The following is a 20447-nucleotide window of genomic DNA, read 5'->3' on the forward strand; positions in this document are numbered from 1 at the left end:
TAATTTCCTCTGTGTTTGGCTGTGCTAGGAAGCAGAGCTTAAGTAGCACATACGTGACCGTTTTCCAGAAGCCGTTTAGATGTGAGAGTGCCTCCCCCCACCTTTGTTTCTACGTGTCTGCACTCTGGTGACACCTCACAAAACGTCCGTTGTGTCAGCCACGTCAGGATGAAAGGGGGTGAGGAAACCAACCATGCCCGAGATTCCTCTTCTTTGGGAATGATTTAGTAAACCCCATGAGCAGCTCTGGCCTCAGGAATGCTGGTGTCTGGCTTTGAGCGCAGCTGCTGCCCCCATCCCTGTGAGGAATGCCCTGCTGAGGAAGCACAGCCAGGTGGGCCACGCAGGGGCTGAGACCCTGACCGGACCATCCAGGGACAGGCAGAGCGGGTGTTGTGGCTCTGTCTGGGTTTGTGCCCTTTGTCAGGATGAGCCAGAGAACAAACCAGCCACATCTTCAAGGGAGGTGACACAGCACACTTGAAAAAGTCTTGATTTAGTCTGCTTAGCACTTCCTTCCAGAAAACTCCATCTGGAGACCCGCCTGGAGGTGCTGGTCTGGGAATGGTACGTGAAAGCTGTAAGAGGAGCTAAAGGAGGAGCCGCAGAGTGAAGAGAGAGGGCTTTGCACCATGAGACAATCCAGATGTCAGAGACCTTTCTGTTTTCCTGAAGGATGCAGGAGTTTGTTCTCCCCTCCTGTTTTGAACACTTCCAGCTTTTGGCTCTTTTGTGAGGGAAGGGCTATCAGACCAATACACCCTGCCTGGATCCTACAACAAGGTCCTCTGCTCCTAGCCAGGAAGTGACAGGCTTGATCCCTCAACCGCTTGCTGCATGGCTCCCAGAGCAGGCCTGTCCTTTCTCTGAGTCGGGGTATGAGACACCACAAGACGGCCCAGGACACAGTGGGTGGTGCAATGGCTCCTTGGTCAGCTGCAGGGGAGGGGTCCGCGCAGACCTGTCCGTGGGTGTTTGAGGGAGACCAGCCTGCAGCGTGGACAGGCAGTGCTGCTTTAAACCCTTGAGTTTCAGTTTTCACCAATAGTCAGTTTTTAGAATGTTTTAAAAAGGCAGCTTAGAAATGTGAAAACAATGAACACTTCTGTGCTTTTTTCTATAGTGCTTTTCCTCTACTGTATTACAGAGAAAAATATGTATGTATGTCCACTTTTACTCATGCAGTCTCAGTGCTGTTTTTACCTGTACTGTGTAGAAGAGGAAAGTGAGAAACACAGAGGTTATAATTTACCAAGATCACAGAACCAGGAAGTGACCAAGATCGGCATTGGACATGGGCGGTCCAGGTCAAGTCCAGTCCCTTGACCACTGGGCTGCACTGCTCTTCACAAGCTGTATGTTTTCAGGGCCCCAAACATTCAGTCAGTCCATGTCTAGGCTCAGAGCAAGCAAGAAGCAAGAGGCCCTCACCCTCCCTATCCGCTAAGGTTAACCCTGGTTCTGGAGGTTTCCTGTCCCTGCCCTTCCCCCTGGGCCTCAGGGGATTTGCCAGTGACCTTTGCTGGCCTCGTCCTCGAGATGCTGCCCCACGCTTCCTGGGGTTTCAGCAGCAGAGCTTGCCTGAGTCAGAGACCCCCGTGCTGTCTGGTGAGGGGGCTGTGTTGATGTGGCTCAGAGTGGCCTGCAACCCCGTTCTCAGCTTGGAGGGAAACCAGGCCAGGGAGGCGAAGTGGAGAAAAGGCCCTGCCAGCACTGAGAGAGCGCGGTTCCTGCCACCAGTGGCCCTGGGCGGCCGCTACTCCTGTCCCTCCCAAGCCTTGACCACTCAGCTCTTTTCTCTTAATTCTGGAGCTATTCCAGCATCCTCCTGATCAGTCTCTTTTTGCTTTGCCCTGGTGGGATTTCGGTCTCTTTTCTTGCCACCAAGAGAACACTGGTTAATCGAGGTACCCTGTCTCAGTTGATGTCACCTGGAGTGTTCCAGTGGGTTCAGCAGAGCCTGATCTCCACCACTCCTCTCACCTGGTGGGAGGGAGCCTTTCAAACTGCAGCCTCCCTTACTGGGCCTTTGCTGTTGTAAGCACTCCGCGTGCTGCAACTGTTCACCTTTGTCATTTCCCAGCCTGGTAAGGCTGTGAGACGCTCCACTTTCTGTCCCAGATATATCTGCGTGTGGCTCCTTGGGTGCTTTGCAAACGCTGCTTCTTTCCAGAGAAACAGCCCCTCACACACCCCGTCCCTTTGCAACAGAGTCCCGTGCCCCTGTGCTTGTACAAACCAGGGAAGCACGCTCCGTAGATCTGTACCTGGTGCACTGAAGTGACTTGGAAACAGCCTAGGTTGTGCCAGAACGCAGTCCTCAGCCACCACGGCCTCACAATGGCTGGTATTGCCTGATCACTGAGCACATTGTGTGACCTGAGCTTCATCAGCTGTGAGAAAGGGGGTAATGCCCACAGGGTTGTTCAGAGTTAAAGATCATTATGGAAAGTTCGGAGCATGGTACCTAACAGATCTGTCCACTGGTTCCGGCCTTCCTCCTGCCTTGGTATCTGCCATACGCCTGATGTGGGCTCTCCTAGGGCAGCAGCAGGCCTCATTTGTCACTGGGGTCTTAACTCCTAGCTCTACGCCTGGTCCTCAGCAGGGGCCAATATACATGTGCAGTGCGTGAAGAAACAAATTCATACTTTGAAACATGGAGTGAGTTTGGACTAACCTGCACTGGGGAAGAAAGGCATTGAATTTCCTCAGCTGTAAAGGTTCTTTCTCCTTTCCTTAGAATGTGCCAGAGTCTTCTATGCTGCGGGTGCTAAGCTGGTGCTCTGCGGCCGAAACCAGGAGGCCCTGGAAGAGCTCACCAAAGAACTTACTGCTTCTCTGGCCACCAAGGTGAGGCCAGGGGTGTGTTTTCCGTGGGCCAGGGGTGCTGTGCCTTATCTACAGGTGTCGAAGGAGATGGCGGCCACTCCTGGGCCGCCGCACGTTCCACGTGCTCGCTCTGGACCAGCGAAGGCAGCGGGTCTCCATTGCCGGAGGGGGCAGGACTGTCGCAGGCTTCAGATCCCAACTCTGTCGCTTACTGGCACTGAGTTTAGGCAGTTCCCTCCGTGAATGCTTTTGCTTCCCCTTTTCCTGGCTAATACCTAGTCATCTCTCTATGGTGGGGAAATAGCGGGGAGGTTGGCCATTACTTCTAAAATTTTAATTGTGAAAAAATATACGTGACATAGTACTTACATACATAGAAAGATATACATATAAATAAAATGTGCATGTCAAAGTGCTAATCATTTTAACCATTTTAGGTATACAACTCCATGGCATTAAACACATTCAGGATGTGTATAACTCTGCCACTTTCTGTATTTATCATCCCCAACAAAAATTCTATACCTGTTAACAATAATTCAGTCTTCCTCCTGTCTCTCTAGTGCCTGGAAACCTCTGTTCTACTTTCTTTCTATGTATCTGCCTATTCTAGATTCCTTGTATAAGTAGAAAATACAATATTTGTCCTATGTCTGGCTATTTCACCGAACGTTTTATCTTCAGGTTCATCCGTATTGTAGCACGAATCAAAATTTCATTCCATTTGATGGCAGAGTATTATTGCAGTGTACTTATATACCACATTTTGTTTATCTGGGACTTTGTTGATGTACACTGGAGTTTTCACCTTTTGGCTATCGTGAATAATGCTGCAGTGAACATAGTTGTATATATTATCTGTTTGAGTCCCCGGTTTTGGTTTCTGTGAACATACACCTAGAAGTGGAATGGGTGGGTCATAGGGTAGTTTTATGTTTAACCTGTTGAAGAACAGGTTGCTGTTTTTCACAGCAACCGCACCATTTTACATTCCCACCAGCAACGCACAAGGGTTTTGCTTTCTCCACATTCTTGCCAGCGCTTGGTTTTGCTTTCTCCACATTCTTGCCAACGCTTGGTTCTTTTCTGTGTGTTTTTTAATTGTACCCATCCTAGGAGATATGAAATGGTTTTGAGTTTCCCTAATAACAAGTGATGTTGAGCATCTCTTCCTGTGCTCACTGACCATTTATATGTCTTCTTGGGAGAAAGTCGTTTCAAGTCCTCCTCCTGTCTTATGTTTGTTTTTGTTGTTGAGTTTAGTTCTCTATATATTCTGGATAGTAATCCCCTATCAGATCTACGATTTACAAATACTTTTTCTCATTCAGCAGATTTTTTTTTCACTTCCCTGACAGTGAATCTGTATCCTTTGATGCAGAGAAGTTTTATTATTTTTAAAGATTTTATTTGAGAGATAGAGAGAGCATGCACACACGAGCAGGTGGAGTGGCAGAGGGAGAGGGAGAGAAAGAATCTCTATCAGACTCGGTGCTGAGTGCAGAGCCTGATGCAGGGACTCAGCCTCACAACCCAGAGATCATGACTTGAGCTGAAATCAAGAGTCAGTTGCCCAACCAGCTGAGCCACCAAAAAGTTTTTAATTTTGATGAAGCCCAGTTTATTTTTTCTTTTGTTGACTGTACTTATGGTGCCACATCCTTGAGGTCGTTGCCACACCTTATGAAGATTTTCCCCCATGTTTTTTTTTTTTTTCTTAAAGATTTTATTCATTTGTTTGACAGAGAGAGATTACAAGTAGGTAGAGAGGCAGGCAGAGAGAGGCGGGGGAAGCAGGCTCCCTGCCGAGCAGGGATCGATATCAGGACCCTGAGATCATGACCTGAGCTGAAGGCAGAGGCTTAACCCTCTGAGCCACCCAGGCGCCCCTTCCCCCGTGTTTTATTCTGTAATTTTAACTCCCCAACATTTAGGTCTCTGATCCACTTGATTTAATTTTTGTATACGGTGTTAGGTGAGGTTTCACTTGCGTGCTTTTGCATGTATATATCCAGTTTTCCCAGTCCCAGTTGTTGAAAAGATTCTTTCCTCCTTGAATAATCTTGGCACCCCTGTCACAGTCATTTGGCTGCATACGTGAGGGTTTATTTCTGAGCCGCCCATCCTGTTTCATTGTTCTGTGTCTGTCTTTATGCCAGTCCTGCACGGTTTGCTGTAACTCTGCAGTAAGATTTGAAATCAGAAGGTGTGACTCTTCCAGCTGTGTTCTTTTTTTTTTTTTTTCAGTGTTGTTTTGGTTGTGCATGGACCTTTGAGATTCCATGTGGATTTGGGGATGTTTTTTCTATTTCCTTCAAAACATGCACTTATTTTGATAGGGACAGCATTGACTCTTGGATCACTTTGGGTAGTATTAACTACTTAACAGTGTCAAGTTTTCCAGTCCATTGAACGTGAGACATCTTCCCATGTATTTGGGTTTTCTTTCATTTGTATCAGCAGTGTTTTGTACTGTTTAGCCTACAGATCTCGGACCTCTTCAGTTTGATTTATTCCTAAATATTTAATTCTTTTAGCTGCTATTATAAATGGATTGCTTTTGTAATTTCCTTTTCAGATTACTCATTGCTGGTGTACGGAAACATAGCTGGTGTGTGTCTGTTGATCTGGTACCTTGCAACTCTGCTGAGCTTACGTTAGCTCTAATAGCGTTCTCTGGATTCTTCGGGACTTCCTATGTATGGGATCATGTCATCCATGAACAGCTGTACCTTCTCCTGTCCAATGTGGGTGCCTTTTATTTCTTGTTCTTGTGTAAGTGCTTGCTCAAGCCCAGCACTGTGTTGAACTGCAGTGAGAGCAGGCATCCTCCTCTAGTTCTTGGTCGTAGGGGAACACTTCCTGTCTTTTTTTTTTTTTTTAAAGATTTTATTTATTTATTTGACAGAGAGAGATCACAAGTAGATAGAGAGGCAGGCAGAGAGAGAGAGAGGGAAGCAGGCTCCCTGCTGAGCAGAGAGCCCGATGTGGGACTCGATCCCAGGATCCCGAGATCATGACCTGAGCCGAAGGCAGCGGCTTAACCCACTGAGCCACCCAGGCGCCCCGAACACTTCCTGTCTTATACCATTCAGCATACCATTCAACATATATTAGGTGTAGGGTTTTCATAAATGTCCTTTTCCATGTTGAGGACTTTCGCCTCCATTCCTGGTTTTCTGGGGTTTTATCATTAAAGGGTGTTAGAGTTTCTCAAGTCCCTTTTTTGTGTTAATTGAGATGATGATGATGTAGTTCTTTCCTTAGTTCTGTCATCATGATATATTGGTTGATTTTGTTATATTGGACGACCTGGCATTCCTAGGATAAATCTCACTTGTTCGTGGTGAGCAGTCTTTCCAGTAACGCTGTTGGAGTTGAGTTCCTGGTATTGTGTGGAGGATTTTGGCGTCTGTATTCATGAAGGATACTGGTCTGTAATTTTCTTGTCTTTATCTGGACTTGGTATCAGGGTAATGCTGGCCTCACAGAATGAATTAAGAAGTGTTCTGTCATTCTTCTTCAGTTTTTTGGAAGAGGATGACAAGTGTTGATGTTAATTCCTTTTCAAAGTTTGGTGAAATTCACCGGTGAAGCCATCTGGTACCTCACATTTCTGTCGGGAGGTTTTAGGGTATCGCTTCAGTCTCTCTACCTCCTCTGTGTCTGCTGAGATTTTTCTATTTCTTCTTGAGTCAGGTAATTTGTGTGTTTCAAGGAATTTGTTCAGTTCTTCTACGTTATCTCATTTATGGGCATACAGTTGATTGTATTATAACCTTTTTAAACTATTTTTTTAAGATTTTATTTATTTTGTTGACACAGAGAGACACAGCAAGAGAGGGAACACAAGCAGGGGGAGTGGGAGAGAGAGAAGCAGGCTTCCTGCTGAGCAGGGAGCCAGATGTGATGGGGGCGGGGGTGGGGTGATCTCAGCCGCCTGAGATTATGACCTGAGCCTATGGCAGACCCTTAACGACTGAGCCACTCAGGCTCCCCTATAACCTTTTATATCTAGGTAGGGACCCACTCCTTCCTTTCTTTCTTTGTCTAGCTCATGGTTTCTCAATTTTGTCAATCTTTTCAGAGAACCAACTTTTGGTTTCATGATTTTCTTTATTTCTACTCTCTTTATTTCCTTCTTCTCCTAGCTTTTGGGTTAGTTTACTCTGTTCTAGTTCCCTAAGGTGTAAAGTTGTATTACTGATTTGAGATTTTTTTTTAATGTAGGCACTTATAGGTACAAATTTCCCTCTTACCACTGCTTTCACTGCATCCCATAAGTTTGGGTGTTTTGTGTATTCATTTTCATTTGTGTCTAAATAGTTTCTAATTTCCCTTGTTGTTTCTTTTATGAGTCAGTGCTTCTTTAAGAGTGTGTTGTTTAATTTCCACTGGTTTTCCAGTTTACCTTCTGTTACTGATTTCTAGCTTCATCACACTGTGGTTGAAGAAGACACTTTAAATGTTATCTTTTTCAATCTGTTAACATTTGTTTTGTGGCCTGACATGTGGTCTATCCTGGAGAATGTTCCATATGTGGTTGAGAAGAATGGGTGTGGTGCTGTTGTTGGGTGGGATGTTTTATATGTCTGTTCAGTCCTATTGGTTTATAGTATTTGGGTCATCTATTTTGTAATTGATCTTCTGATTGCTTGTTCTGTCTCTTTAAAATGGAATATTGAAATACCACAATCTTATTATAGAACTGTTTGTTTCTCCCTTCAGTTCTGTTGATTTTTGCTTCATATATTTGAGGGTCTATTGTTAGGTAATAAATATTTATAACTATTACTTTTTTTTTTTTTTTTGCTCTAATGAATGCCTTTCTATGATCATGGGCATGCCTTATTTTATTGTGCTTCCCTTTATTGTGCTTTGCCAGTGGGGTGTATTTTACACCTTGAAGGTTTTGTGACAAGCGTGTATTGATCTAGTCTATCAGTGCCATTTTTCTAACAGCATTTGCCCACTTCACATCTCTCTGTCCTGTCTCTGTGTCACATTTTGGTAATTCTCAGAATATTTCAAATTTTTCCATTATCAATTTGTTATGGTAATCTGTGATCAGTGACTACAACTCACTGAAAGTTCAGATGATGGTTCACATTTTTTAGCAATATTTTTATTTTTATTTTTTTAATATTTTCAAATTAAGATATGTATGTTGTTTTGTTAGCTGTAATGCTATTACATGCTAATAGACTACAGTGTAGTGTAAACAGAACTTCTTCATCTACTGGGAAACCAAAAATTAGTTTGGCTGGCTTAAATGAGATATTTGCTGTACTGTGGTGTTCCAAAACCAAACCTGCAATGTCTCTGAGGTATGCCTGCGTATAATGTCCTTTTTGTCTCTTGTAACCTTTTCTGATTTAAAACCTATTTTGTCTGATACAAATAAAGCCACTCCAGCTCTCCTTTGGTTATTATTTACATGGAATAACTCTTTTTCATCCTTTCACTTTCAGCCCAATTGTATTTTTGGATCTAAAATGAGTCTCTTAAAGACAACATATAGTTGGATTTTTTAAAAAAAATTCTAGCTATCGAGTGGTGTTCTGATGAGAAAGTTTAAATTGTTTATATTTAAAGTAATTACTAGTAAGGAGGAACTTCTTCTATTTTGCTATTTGTTTTCTGGATGCTTTATAGCTTTTTTGGACCCTCGTTTCCTACATTACTGTCTTCTTGTTTGCTTAGTTGATTTTTTAAAAAAGATTTTATTTATTTATTGGACAGAGAGAGAGAGATCACAAGTAGGCAGAGAGGCAGGCAGAGAGAGAGGAAGGGAAGCAGGCTCCCTGCTGAGCAGAGAGCCCAATGCGGGGCTCGATCCCAGGACCCTGGAATTGTGACCTGAGCCAAAGGCAGAGGCTTTAACCTACTGAGCCACCCGGGCACCCCCCCCCCCTTTTTTTCCCCCCAAGATTTCATTTCTCTGTTTGACAGAGAAAGAGATCACAAGTAGGCAGAGAGGCAGGCAGAGAGTGGTAGGGAAGCAGGCTCCCCGCCGAGCAGAGAGCCCAATGTGGGGCTCAATCCCAGGACCCGGAGATCATGGCCTGAGCCAAAGGCAGAGGCCCAACCCACTGAGCCACCCAGATGCCCCTGATTTTTCTTTCTTTTTCTTTTTTTTTTTTTTTGTAGTGGAATGTTTTTTTCCTCAGGTGCATATTCTATAGCTGTTGTTTTGTGGTTTTTCAGGGGACTCATAGCATACAAAAATTCTGCTTTATGGCTCTGTCCTCCCCCATTTCTGGTGTTCACATCAAACAGGTTACATTTTCATACAGTGCTTGGTCCATTATCAGATTAATAACATTTTTAAACACATTTATCTTTTAAATAATGTAGAGAGTAAAAAGTGAAGTTACAAACCAAAATGACAATAATAGTAGCTTTTATAATTGCCTGTGTATTTACTTTCCCAGAGATCTTTATTTCTTCATATGGCATCAAGTTACACTGTCCAGCTTATTTTCATTTCAAACCTAAAGGACTCCCTTTAGAATTTCCTGCAGAGTGGATCTGGTGGTAACTAGCTCCCTCAGCTTTTGTTCAACTGGGAATTTTCATTTCTCCCTCATTTTTGAAGGATAGTTGTGCCAGATACAGAATTCTTTGTTGACAAGTTTTTTCTCTCAGCCCTTTTAATTTATCAACCCACTGTCTTATGGCCTCCAGGGTTTCTGATGAGACATCAGCTCATTGTTTTACTGAGAATTCCTTCTTTTTTTTTTTTTTTTTAAGATTTTATTTATTTATTTGACAGACAGAGATAACAGGTAGGCAGAGAGGCAGGCAGAGAGAGAGAGGAGGAAGCACGCTCTCCGCCAAGCAAAGAGCCCGATGCGGGGCTTGATCCCAGGACCCTGGAATCGTGACCTGAGCCAAAGGCAGAGGCTTTAACCCACTGAGCTACCCAGGCGCCCCACTGAGAATTCCTTCTGTGTTAGAGTAGTTCTCAATGTTTCCAGGATTCTCTCTCTCTCTCTCTTTTATCTTTTGGGAGTTTTATTATAACATGTCTTCATGTGGGCATCTGAATTTATCCAACTTGGTGTTAAGCTTCTTAAATGTGTAGATTCATGTGTTTCATAAAGTTTGGGACATTTTCAGCAATTATTTCTTCAGATATTCTTTCCACCCCTCTCTCTGTCTCTTCTACTTCTCAGATTCCCAGTGTGTTTATTGATCCACTCGATGGGGTCCCAGAGGTCCCATAAGCTCTGTTTACTTTTCATCATTCTTTTTTCTTGTTCTCAGACTCAGTGACGTCAGGCATCCACTCTTCTGTTCCACTGATTGACCCTTCTGCTTTCTCAAATGTGGTTTGGGGAACCAAATGATTGGGGCTGAGGCGGGATACCCGGTGGGCTGAGTTGAGGGTGGGTATCAGTCAGCACGTCGGACTCCAGAAAAAACAAAATGCAAAGAGGTTTAAAAGATGGTGGATGGTCAGAAAGATGAAAACTTCTAAGAAGTAAAGCTAAATGAAGAATGAGAACTTTGCTGGGCGCAGAGCAGCATTTTCCATTTTAGAAGTTGTTTTGAGCTTTAGAATTTTTTTTATAATTTCACTTTCTTTGATGGCATTTCTTTAATGATACTCATTTTCTATATACATGAATTTTCTGCCTTTCTCCATGTCTTCCTTTAGCACTTTGAGGATCTTTTAAGACATTTGTTTTAAAAATCTTTGTCTTATAAGTCCATCGTCTGGGCTTCCTCAGGTATGTTTTCTGGGGATTTATTTGTATTTTTGAATATCAAAACAACATGTGTTAACTCTTCTAAATCTACTGGAAACCATTTTAGCTAGTGATGATTAAAATAATGCAACTTGCCTCCATGCCGCACCTCAGTGATCCACCACCAGGACACAAACCTGATTTTTAGAAGACAGGGTCTTTATTGCCTACGTTGGCTCTCTCATGCTGCCCCAAGAAGTGTGGCTTGTCTTTCCTACAACTACCTGCCACAGGGATGTAGGGATGGGGGATGGAAACCTACCACCAAGGCAATGGCTAGAATTGACCAAAATTATCTATAATTTGCCAGCCAGGCACTGCCTTAGAGGCTGCAAGGATTCAGATATACTCCAGAGTTCCAGAATTTTCTCTTCAGAGAGTTTCTGCCAGTACAACGTCCAGGTGGAAAGAGATTCTTGGCACTTCCTACTCTGTCATCTTCTCTGATTTCACATCCCCACCCCTCCTTTTAGTTCTTATTAAACTCCCATCCATTGGGAAGCCCTCTAAGTTAGACGGCTCAGTTATTGATTTCTCTAGGATCTTATGCTTCTTCATGATATGCTTCACAGCTACAGAATTTGTCTTCCTCACTAGACAGGATGCTTCTGGAAGACAGGAACGGTGTTTGTCCTGCTTTCTGCACTGTCCCTGGTCCCTGGCACATAGGAGATATATAACAAAATGTTTCTTGAACAAACGAACAAAAAGGACTGTCTGAAAAGGATGGCCCCTGTCAGGAAGGGCACTCTTTAATATCGTGATGACATAGCACGGTGCTGGCACAAGGCATTGAGGGGAGCCTGGCTCAGTAGTCATTTTCAGTTCCGGGGAAAAGTTGCCCAGGTGTGGTGTAAGCACCAGAGGCAGGAACCTCCAGGCCACATTTCTTTGGAGGAAGAGGTACTAGAGCCTGTGCCTTGCCACACCTAGGCCACTCCCGGTGCTCTGAGAAGCAGGGACATGTGGCTCACATGCCTGTCACTCTAAAGGTGCATTTGGCTTCTGTTGTATTTGACCAGGTGCAGACACACAAGCCTTACACGGTGACCTTTGACCTCACAGACCCTGGAGCCATCGTCGCCGCGACAGCCGAGATCCTGCAGTGCTTCGGCCACGTGGACGTGCTCATCAACAACGCGGGCATCAGCTACCGAGGCACCATCGTGGACACCACCATGGACGTGGATAAGAAAGTCATGGAGACAAACTACTTTGGCCCAATTGCTCTAACGAAAGGTAACAACAGTCCAGAAGTCAAAGGGAAAGGAGCACTCTATGTTGGCACTCTTTTTACTTTACTTGATTTCTTTTTAGCTAAATGTTGCCTAACTCCATCTATTTTACCCCGGAATGGGTGTTGTCATTATAGCTTGGGTGTTTGTTTTCTCCAGGCTTTCCTTTGTATTTGCTTGATCTGCTTTCCAGCCTTAAATCAAGAGGTTCTCCTCAGGGAGATGTACAGCATCACATCCATTTCCTTTTCATGGTATTTGTTAGCCCAGGCAGAGTGGGGACATTTTTGTGCCCAGCCACAGATACCACTCACGGGGAGAGGCTCTCCCTAGAAAGGGGGACCGAGCAGACCGTTTCTAGTGACCAGGTGTCTGCCTGCCTCCCTCCTCGCACCCTTACCGCTCCTCCCTCCTGGCGGTCTGCCGGGTGCCAGAGGCCTGAGAGTTCCCACCAGTGTGCTGCTCCCCATGAGAAGCTTTTCCCGTTCATCTCCCTGGCTCTGACTGCATATGATAAGTGAGGTCTCCTCCTGTCCCCGTTAGCTGCAGTGACCAGAAGGGTCCTCCGCTAAAGCCTCTGCTGTCTTTCTTTAGCACTCCTGCCCTCCATGATCAAAAGACGACAAGGCCATGTTGTGGCGATCAGCAGCATCCAGGGCAAAATCAGCATTCCTTTCCGATCAGCATGTGAGTACTCTCTTCTCTCTCCCCCAAGTGTTTTTCCTTATTGTCTTCTCATGATTATAAAGAAAGCACATTTAGCATGCAGAATTCAGACATGTAAGAAATACTCAACGCAGAGTGTGAGGGGGCTTGATCAGAATATGTTCTGCTGAGCGGAATGTCTGGGTTCCAGCTCTGCTCCTTACCCCCTCTATGTGACCTTGTGCAAAGGTGCCCACTGCTCTGTACCCCAGTCTTTATCTGTAAAAGGGAGGCCGGGGCAGTCCCAGCCTCGGAGGGCCGCTGGGAGATTGTGGCAGTCTGCGAGTGCCATGCATGCCGGGCTGGAGTGCACCCACGCGTACGTGCCGTGCGTGTGTCGGCCACTAGCCCGTTACTGGGTTTCACCGTGGACACACAGCATGTCCACGTGATCACTCTGCAGCACGTGCCTCCCAACTTCATTCCTGTGATCAAATACTCAGACACAGGATTACAGTATACATACTGTTCCGTGCCTTGCTTATTCCACTCGCTAATACAACTTTCCACATCAACATATGCAACTCACTTGATCCTTTCAAGTGGGTCTGTAGTAATGCATTGAATAGATGTGACGTGAGTCATTTAGCCATTTTCCTGGACACAGGAAGATCGCTTTCCCTTCAGTTCTTGACCAGTAGCAATGATGTGCTACCCAGGATATCCTTAAAGGGTATCCTTTAAGGGTCTCCAAAAAGTGGAAATAGTAAGTAGGAGCAAAAAAATGAAACTGCCACATTGACTTCCAGTTCCCACTCTCACCTCCGTGTGCAAGTGACTGCGCCAAAAGTTTGAGATCTCATTTCTCCCATCCGCCTGCCATCATATTGTGCCAGCAAGCAGATGGAACCTGGGCTTGTTGTGTTGACAGATTTTAAAGGCGATTTCCCAGACTGCCCCGGTAGCTCCGTTCTTTGCTCCACCCTCCGCTAGACTGACCTGTGGCAGCCTCCTCTGCTCTCACCGCCTCCAAGCGCCGGCCTCACCCAAAGGCAGCTGCAGAATTGGCAGCGAGGGAAGGGAGAGCAGAGCTGGGTCAGCACTTTGGAAGGACGTTAGCAGACATCCAGCTGGATGACACGGCGTGGCTGATCTGGAACTGTCACAAAGACATCCTCTTCCTCTCCAGATAGGACCCCCTGCTCTGCCTCGTGGTTCTAGTTGCATGTCCTTGGGCGAGTAGCTAAACTCCTCTGACCCCCGTTTCCTTGCTTGCGAAGAGACTGATGGCTCCCACACAAGCTCCACAGAGCAGCGTTAAAGGTTAAATGAGACATCTGGAGACGGAAAGTCCTTTGTGATTCTGGAAGCACTCTGGCCATATTTGTTCCTGTAGTGGTGATTTCCCTGTTTGCTAGCATTCTGTTTCAGCTCTGACCGCACAGGACAGCTATCGAGGGCAGCTCAGCGGTTCAGGAATAAACAGAATCACCAGTGATAAAGCAAGTGAGGTGAAATGTTAGTAATAGATAAATCAGGGTGAAGGCTATACAGTGTTCTTTGTACGAAATTACTTCCAACCTTTGATTTATCTCTGATCTGGGCACTTGGTAACAAGCAGACTTGAGTGTGGCAGTGCACCTGGGCACGTTGGTTAATCCTGGTGTGTAGCAGTCTTCTCGTCTGTGAAATGGGAGAGTAGCTCACCCCGCCTTCCACTGCTGTCTTGAGGACCAAAGAAGATAACCCAGGTGGCACTTTGAGCCCCGTGTCCTGCAGTTCGGCAGGGCTCCCTGTTGCCAGCCATGGTGACAGTGTAGGTCAGCACAGCTGCCTGAGGACCTACAGCCTGAGATTCTGTGAGACCTGGTATCAGGGTGCAGCCTTCTATTTTGGGGGGCCCCCAGGATGACTCTTGTCTGTCCTCAGGCCTGGGCTACACCCCTGGGATCACAGCTGATAGGAGAAGCTCTACCTGCCTACCCACAAACTATGCTTCCAGTCCCCAGTAGCCTGTGGTGGCCTCCAGAAGTTGCTGCAGTGAGTTCCAACTTCTGGAATTTCTCACGGGACTCACTGGGACACTTCCTTGCTTTCCCTTTTCCCTTTTCTTGGTTGACGGATTGCCCCTTTCCTAACACTAGAACATTTAGAAGTCTGAATTAGAGGAAACTGATTTTCAGTGGAGATGCTGTGTGTTTTCCAAGAATGTCATTGTCAGGTCACCGTGTCTCCACGCAGAGCGCCTGTCAGCATGTTTGGAGCCGTGGCTCCCAGGGAGCAAGCTTGGTAGCTTTTCCTGACAGAGAGCCACTCCACAGAAGCTCATCAAACAAAATACATAAGAAAGCGGGGCATGGATTTCAGACACACACTCCCTTGCCTGCAGGGATGCTCCCTGGTAGCACTGCTTCAGTGACAAAACCTGGAAACCACCCACGCAGTCCCATGGCCAGTGCGGCTTCTGTGGTCCCGGACCCGTGGAAGCGTGGCGGGCCTGCGTGGGCAGCACAGAGACTGATCGCTCTGCGGCCCTGCGTGAAGAGAGCTGCTTGCAGGAATAATGTAGACAGTATGAGCTCAAAAAAATTCTTTAAGTGCCAAATCACATATATGTACATAGGATATGTAGAAGATAAATTCTGCGACACCAGTAGCACAGGTGACCTCTGGAGAATGGAACTAGAGGACAGAAGGAAGACCTTCACTTTTTACTTCATGTCCTCTGTCCTGTGTGAATGTTTTACCTATTAGGCATTAAGGGTTTTTTTTTGTTTTGTTTTTTGTTTCTTTTAATGCTTAACATTAGAATAATTGCAGATTTCAGGGCGCCTAGGCAGCTCAGTTGGTTGAATGTCTGACTTGTGTTTTCTGCTCACGGGGCCTCTCATGGGGCGTGAGGTCAAGCCCTGTGTTGGGCTCCGTGCTCAGCGGGGAGTCTGCTTGAAATTCTCTCCCTCGCCTTCTGCCCTGCCCTCCCACTCACACTCTCGCACTCTCTCTAAAATAAATAAATACATCTTTAAAAAAAAAAAAGAATTTCAGATTTAAAGAAAAGTGTCAGGAACAGTACAAAGAACTCCCATGTCCCCTTCACACAGATTCCCAGTTGTTAACATTTGACCATATTTGCTTTGTCCTAGTCTGTGTGTGTTGTGTGTGTATGCACATACATGTGTGTATAAGATTTCCAGTTTTTTTTTTTCTGAACCTCTTGAAAGAAGGTTGGAGACATGACATTCCTTTACTCCTACACAGTTCAGGGTATTTCCTGAGAATAAGAATACAGTATGCCGGGGCGCCTGGGTGGCTCAGTGGGTTAAAGCCGCTGCCTTCGGCTCAGGTCATGGTCCCAGGGTCCTGGGATCGAGCCCCACGTCGGGCTCTCTGCTCAGCAGGAAGCCTGCTTCCTCCTTTCTCTCTGCCTGCCTCTCTGCCTAGTTGTGATTTCTCTCTGTCAAATAAATTAAAAAAAAAAGAATACAGTATGCCTCCCTAACTCAGGAAATATACACTGCTATATTACTGTAATCTAAAATTGTAATATCAGTTTTTAAATAAAAGAGAATGAATGAGAATGAATCTGTAGGCCTGTCCCAGGCCCTCTCCCTCACCTGAATGTCTGGCCATGAACCTTTGCAGATGCGGCTTCCAAACACGCAACCCAGGCCTTCTTTGATTGTCTTCGTGCCGAGATGGAGCAGTATGAGATCGAGGTGACCGTCATCAGCCCTGGCTATATCCACACCAACCTCTCTCTCAATGCCGTCACTGCTGATGGGTCCACATATGGAGGTGAGGCCCTACTTTCTGTTTTCTTCCATCACAGTGAGATGTGCTGCTTTGTTTTTTTTCATTTGGGATGTAATTTTAAAAATTGTGGGTGGGTATTGCTGTGCGGGTATTGGTTATACATACCGTTGCTTCGTGGTCATTACCACGAGCCAGCTGCAGCCTGAGCTCACCATTGCAGGTGACAGAACAGGGTCCCTGGTGGCCAGGACTTTGAGTCCTTTGAAGGACTTAGAAAGCCCAAGCTTCCAAATTAAAGTCATTAAAGTAAAACTAAAGTGGATTAACTTCATGGAAAGTATGGCTTGCTTGACCCAAAAGATTCCCCGCCCAGTGTGCTTGAGAAATGACTGATTTCAGGGTGCTCAAAGGAAAGAATGCAGCCTCTGGGGTGAGGCTGGGTGCGCCGGTCTCAGTCCCCATCTTGCTTCAGCCAGAGACGTGGTGAGCTGACATGCAGTCAGCACTGGTGGGCTTGGATGGCCTGGCCCCAGCATGCGGGCTCCAGCAGCCTTCCGAGGCCTCCTGCGGCCTCTCCGGCCCACCGGCCCACCTGTGCTGTTGATGCGGGGGCCAGCTCTGCTCCCCTTCGCGTGCATGGCCCCACCTCTTGAGAAGTGACCGCCGTGTCCTGCCTCTGTGGAGGGCCCTCTTGGGCCTGTGTCCTGGTGTTCAGCAGGGGCCTGCAGGTTGTGTACCACCCCCGGCCAGCAAGTCAGCAGGAGCCGAACAGAAGCACCAAGCCAGAAAGGTTCATACTTACTTATACTTGGGAGAATCTTTTTTTTTAACAATTGCCTCTGTGGCATTTAAAAGTAAATAACAATCAGAAACCTATTCTGTGTTAACGGAAACACAGGGAGAGCAGATATTGGGGAGGAAGCTGATGCAGTTTGGACAACTCATTGATGGTTGCAGATGGCCTGTGCTGGTGGCCTTTCCTCTCCGCCTGCCAGTTGGTTCTATTTTGTGGGCAAAATTGTCAGATTATAAGGAAAGTAGGAACATCAGTTGGTGTTAACCAGCCTCACACCTCACAAACCCTGCACCTCTCTGTAACATCTCTAACAAACCAGGGCTTTCTTCCTGGTCCTTGTCCAGATAACATAGGATGTGGGGAACCGTGACATCTGTTCCTGAGTCACTTCATTCTCACTGTGGGGGGAGGAGTGGTATAGTCTTCTCCCATCCCTCACCTGGCAGACCTCAAGCCAAGTCACCCAAGACCCACTCAGGGCCACACCAGCCTTCATTGTCGGTTCCAATAGACAATTCCCAAGGTGGAATCAGTGTGTGTGAAGGCTCAATCTTTGGGACCCCATCCCAGCTGGCCTTTGGTCTTTGTCACGGACCACCGGTTCCTAAGCACTGAGGAGGCCCTGTTTGCCTCATTCCACGTCTCACCCACACTCCGCCTCTCCCCACTCACACACACGGAACTGCAGACGGCTTCATCCTTTCTGTGAGTACAGAACAGTCATGGATGGAGGTGTCCCACCTGTCCCCTGGCAGATGGCGGGGAGAGCTTCGTGGTGGGAAATTCAGCAAACCTAGCTGACGCTGGTCATTGTCCATTCAAGTCCTTGGGAGAGGAACTTCTGCTTTGTAGTTCATGTCTTTCTTTTGTTTTGTTTATTTTAGTCATGGACAAGAGCACGGCCCAGGGCCAAAGCCCTGCGGAGGTGGCCCGAGATGTTCTGGCTGCCGTGGGGAAGAAAAAGAAAGATGTGATCCTGGGTGACCTGTTGCCGTCCTTGGCCATTTATCTGCGAACTCTGGCTCCTGGGCTCTTCTTTAGCCTCATGGCCTCCAGGGCCAGAAAGGAGCGCAAGTCCAAGACTTCCTAGTGGCGCGTCTGAGTTGGGGGGGGAGGGGGAGCGGCACCTGCCCGGGGTGGTGGCCTGCCTGGGCGCAGCTGCATTTGTTGACACCTTACTGGGTACTCGTAGTACGGGTGGGAAAGAGGGAACACACACTTCTCCCGAAGCTCCCTGGCTAGCCCCTGCTAATAGAATGAGAACCCAGAAGGGCAGCCACCTGCTCAGGGCTGGGGGGTGCATCTGAAGGAACGAGTGTGGAGCTGGCTTTGGGCTAAGACTCTGAAATAAATGAACGGTTAAGGGCTATAGTCCTCAAGGGCTGAAAGCACTGTGCCTCCTTTGAATTCCAACCTGAGCCAGCTCCTCGAAAGTGTTTCAGCCTTGAAGACGGAAGACATCTTGACATCACCTCACCCACTTCTCTCATTTGACTGATCTGGATCACAAACTGATGGTTTTGGCAGAGTCCCCCACGGTACTCAAGGGAGCAGGCTGTGGTTTGAAGATGCCGTTGTCCGTATCCATTTCCAGGGTCCTATAGGACATTGTCCAGCACAACAAACGGGCTTCTGTTTGTTCTGTCTTTCCATATAGCCCAAGTGATGCCGACTTTAGTACCTAAAGGCATTCCCCAGTTTCCCTGTGAACTCTCACCAGAAGCCGTGTAGACCAGGCCCCACTCCAAGCAGAAGATGAATTTACTAAGGACACAATAGCCAAAAGGGAGAGGAAACCCCCGCATGGTCCCACAGATGCTCTAGGGAGTCAGACTCTGAAGCCCGCGTGGCTGGGGGGTTCTAAGGCCACAGCCGGCCCCGGTGAGAGCAGCGCTTTGTTAGCTGTGCCTATTGGGAGCATAGCCAGAGGGGTGCCTGCTTCTACCTGTCTGATTTATTAAAAATACGTGGTTGAGGTTGAGTAAATCCACTTCGTATCTGATGTTTAGGATGACACTTTACCTATTATTGAGGCTGAAAGTGGAAATTGTGGCTGTCTTGTATGGCTTCCCCAACTCGGAATAAAAATGTCCTGGCATGTCCTAGTGGCATCTTGCGCCGTCTCCTAACTATGACCCTGTTGCGCTTGTATCTTGAACAGCTGTCCCTGAAATAAAAATGGCCAAAGCCAGCCTATGGTTAGTGTTTGAGGCTCTTAAGATTCCTGGGAGCAGGAGGACGAGGAGTGGGGTGTTAGATCTGGTGGTCGTCCCCAGCTCCCAGCATGGCCTGAACATTCCAGGGGCCCAGGGTTGGAATGTGGATACGGACGTACGGGTTGGCTCTTCCATTTACTACATAAACCATCTACCTCCCTCGTAATGTAGAGGAGAAGGATCTCACTGTTCACATCACGGGCGTGAGCGCCAGGGAAGAGCTGGGCCCATGGCAGCCTTAGCGGCCACTCTGAAGCCTATTCTGAGACTAAAACGGCCAAGTGCGTAGCGGGTCCTCAAGAAAAGGCAGCGACAGAGGCAGCTGGGCCTCTGAATGGGAACATCTGTCCTTGGACACAGTGGACGGGCACCTTCACTGGGCCCCGGATCCAGGTGCTGTCCTTTCCTGTTCAACAAAATGGGCAGCAACTGGAGACCAATGTGACCTGCTGTCCTCTAAAGGACACATGCTGAGCAGCCACACAGTGCGTCATCAGAACATGGCACCAAGTCCGCTGCTGGGTGGTTGCCTTGGGGGCCACTGGGACAGCGGTGGAGCCCACCAAGTCCCAGGCCAGGCGCGGGTCAGCACGCAGAGCCTGGAGCAGACACGAGGGTTCTCTCAACCTACACACGACACCCAAGCCAGATTGCAAACCACTGATTTTATTTGCCTTGCATTTTTTAAAGACTCACACTCACTTTCTTCAACTTGCTTTAGAAACTTTATATTCTACCGTATAAGTAGCAAATGCAGCACAAACAACCATTAAAATCTGGAGACCTCCAGCTGGCTGGCAGAGGCTGGGTGGGAGGTCCAGCTGGTCTGAGGAGGTTGGCACGATCAGAGAGGTATGACAGATGCACTCGCACCGCACAGATGCTTTTCGGCCTCAGAAACTAGGGAGAGGACTGAGGGCCAGTGACCTCAGTGCTCCTTAAAGTCCACGTGGCCATTGGGCCTCCTGTCACGCCGGGCAGGCAAAGGTGGGGCTTACTGGGCCTGCTGGAGCGGGAGCTCCGTGGACTGGGAGGGCAGCCGCAGCCCTTCCCTGAGGGTGAGCCTCCCCCTCCCCAACACTGTGCCCTGGCCAGGACCCACTCTTGCTTTCAAAGCAGTGTTTGGATACATCTGCCACCAGGGGCAGTGGTGGTCCTGCTGTTCCAGATTCTCTGTCCTGTCCTCAAGGGTTTCTTTTCCCCCATCTCTCTCCTC

At 47.2% G+C, this 20447-nt stretch overlaps 1 protein-coding gene across 3 annotated transcripts in view; it reads left to right on the top strand.

The window, feature by feature from the left end:
• The window catches only part of DHRS7B (dehydrogenase/reductase 7B), a 59453-nt gene extending 40340 nt beyond the window's left edge, over positions 1–19113 (top strand). For all 3 annotated transcript variants that reach the window (XM_045984321.1, XM_045984322.1, XM_045984320.1), the window contains exons 3-7: positions 2744–2853; positions 11609–11825; positions 12416–12508; positions 16109–16261; positions 17900–19113. In XM_045984321.1, coding sequence (XP_045840277.1) covers positions 2744–2853; positions 11609–11825; positions 12416–12508; positions 16109–16261; positions 17900–18105 — 779 coding nt within the window. In that variant the 3' untranslated portion in view covers positions 18106–19113. The remainder of the gene's footprint in view (positions 1–2743; positions 2854–11608; positions 11826–12415; positions 12509–16108; positions 16262–17899) is intronic.
• The last annotated feature ends 1334 nt before the right edge of the window (positions 19114–20447 follow it).

Source organism: Meles meles, chromosome 18 (genome assembly GCF_922984935.1).
Source record: "Meles meles chromosome 18, mMelMel3.1 paternal haplotype, whole genome shotgun sequence".
In the NCBI taxonomy this organism is placed as follows: domain Eukaryota; kingdom Metazoa; phylum Chordata; class Mammalia; order Carnivora; family Mustelidae; genus Meles; species Meles meles.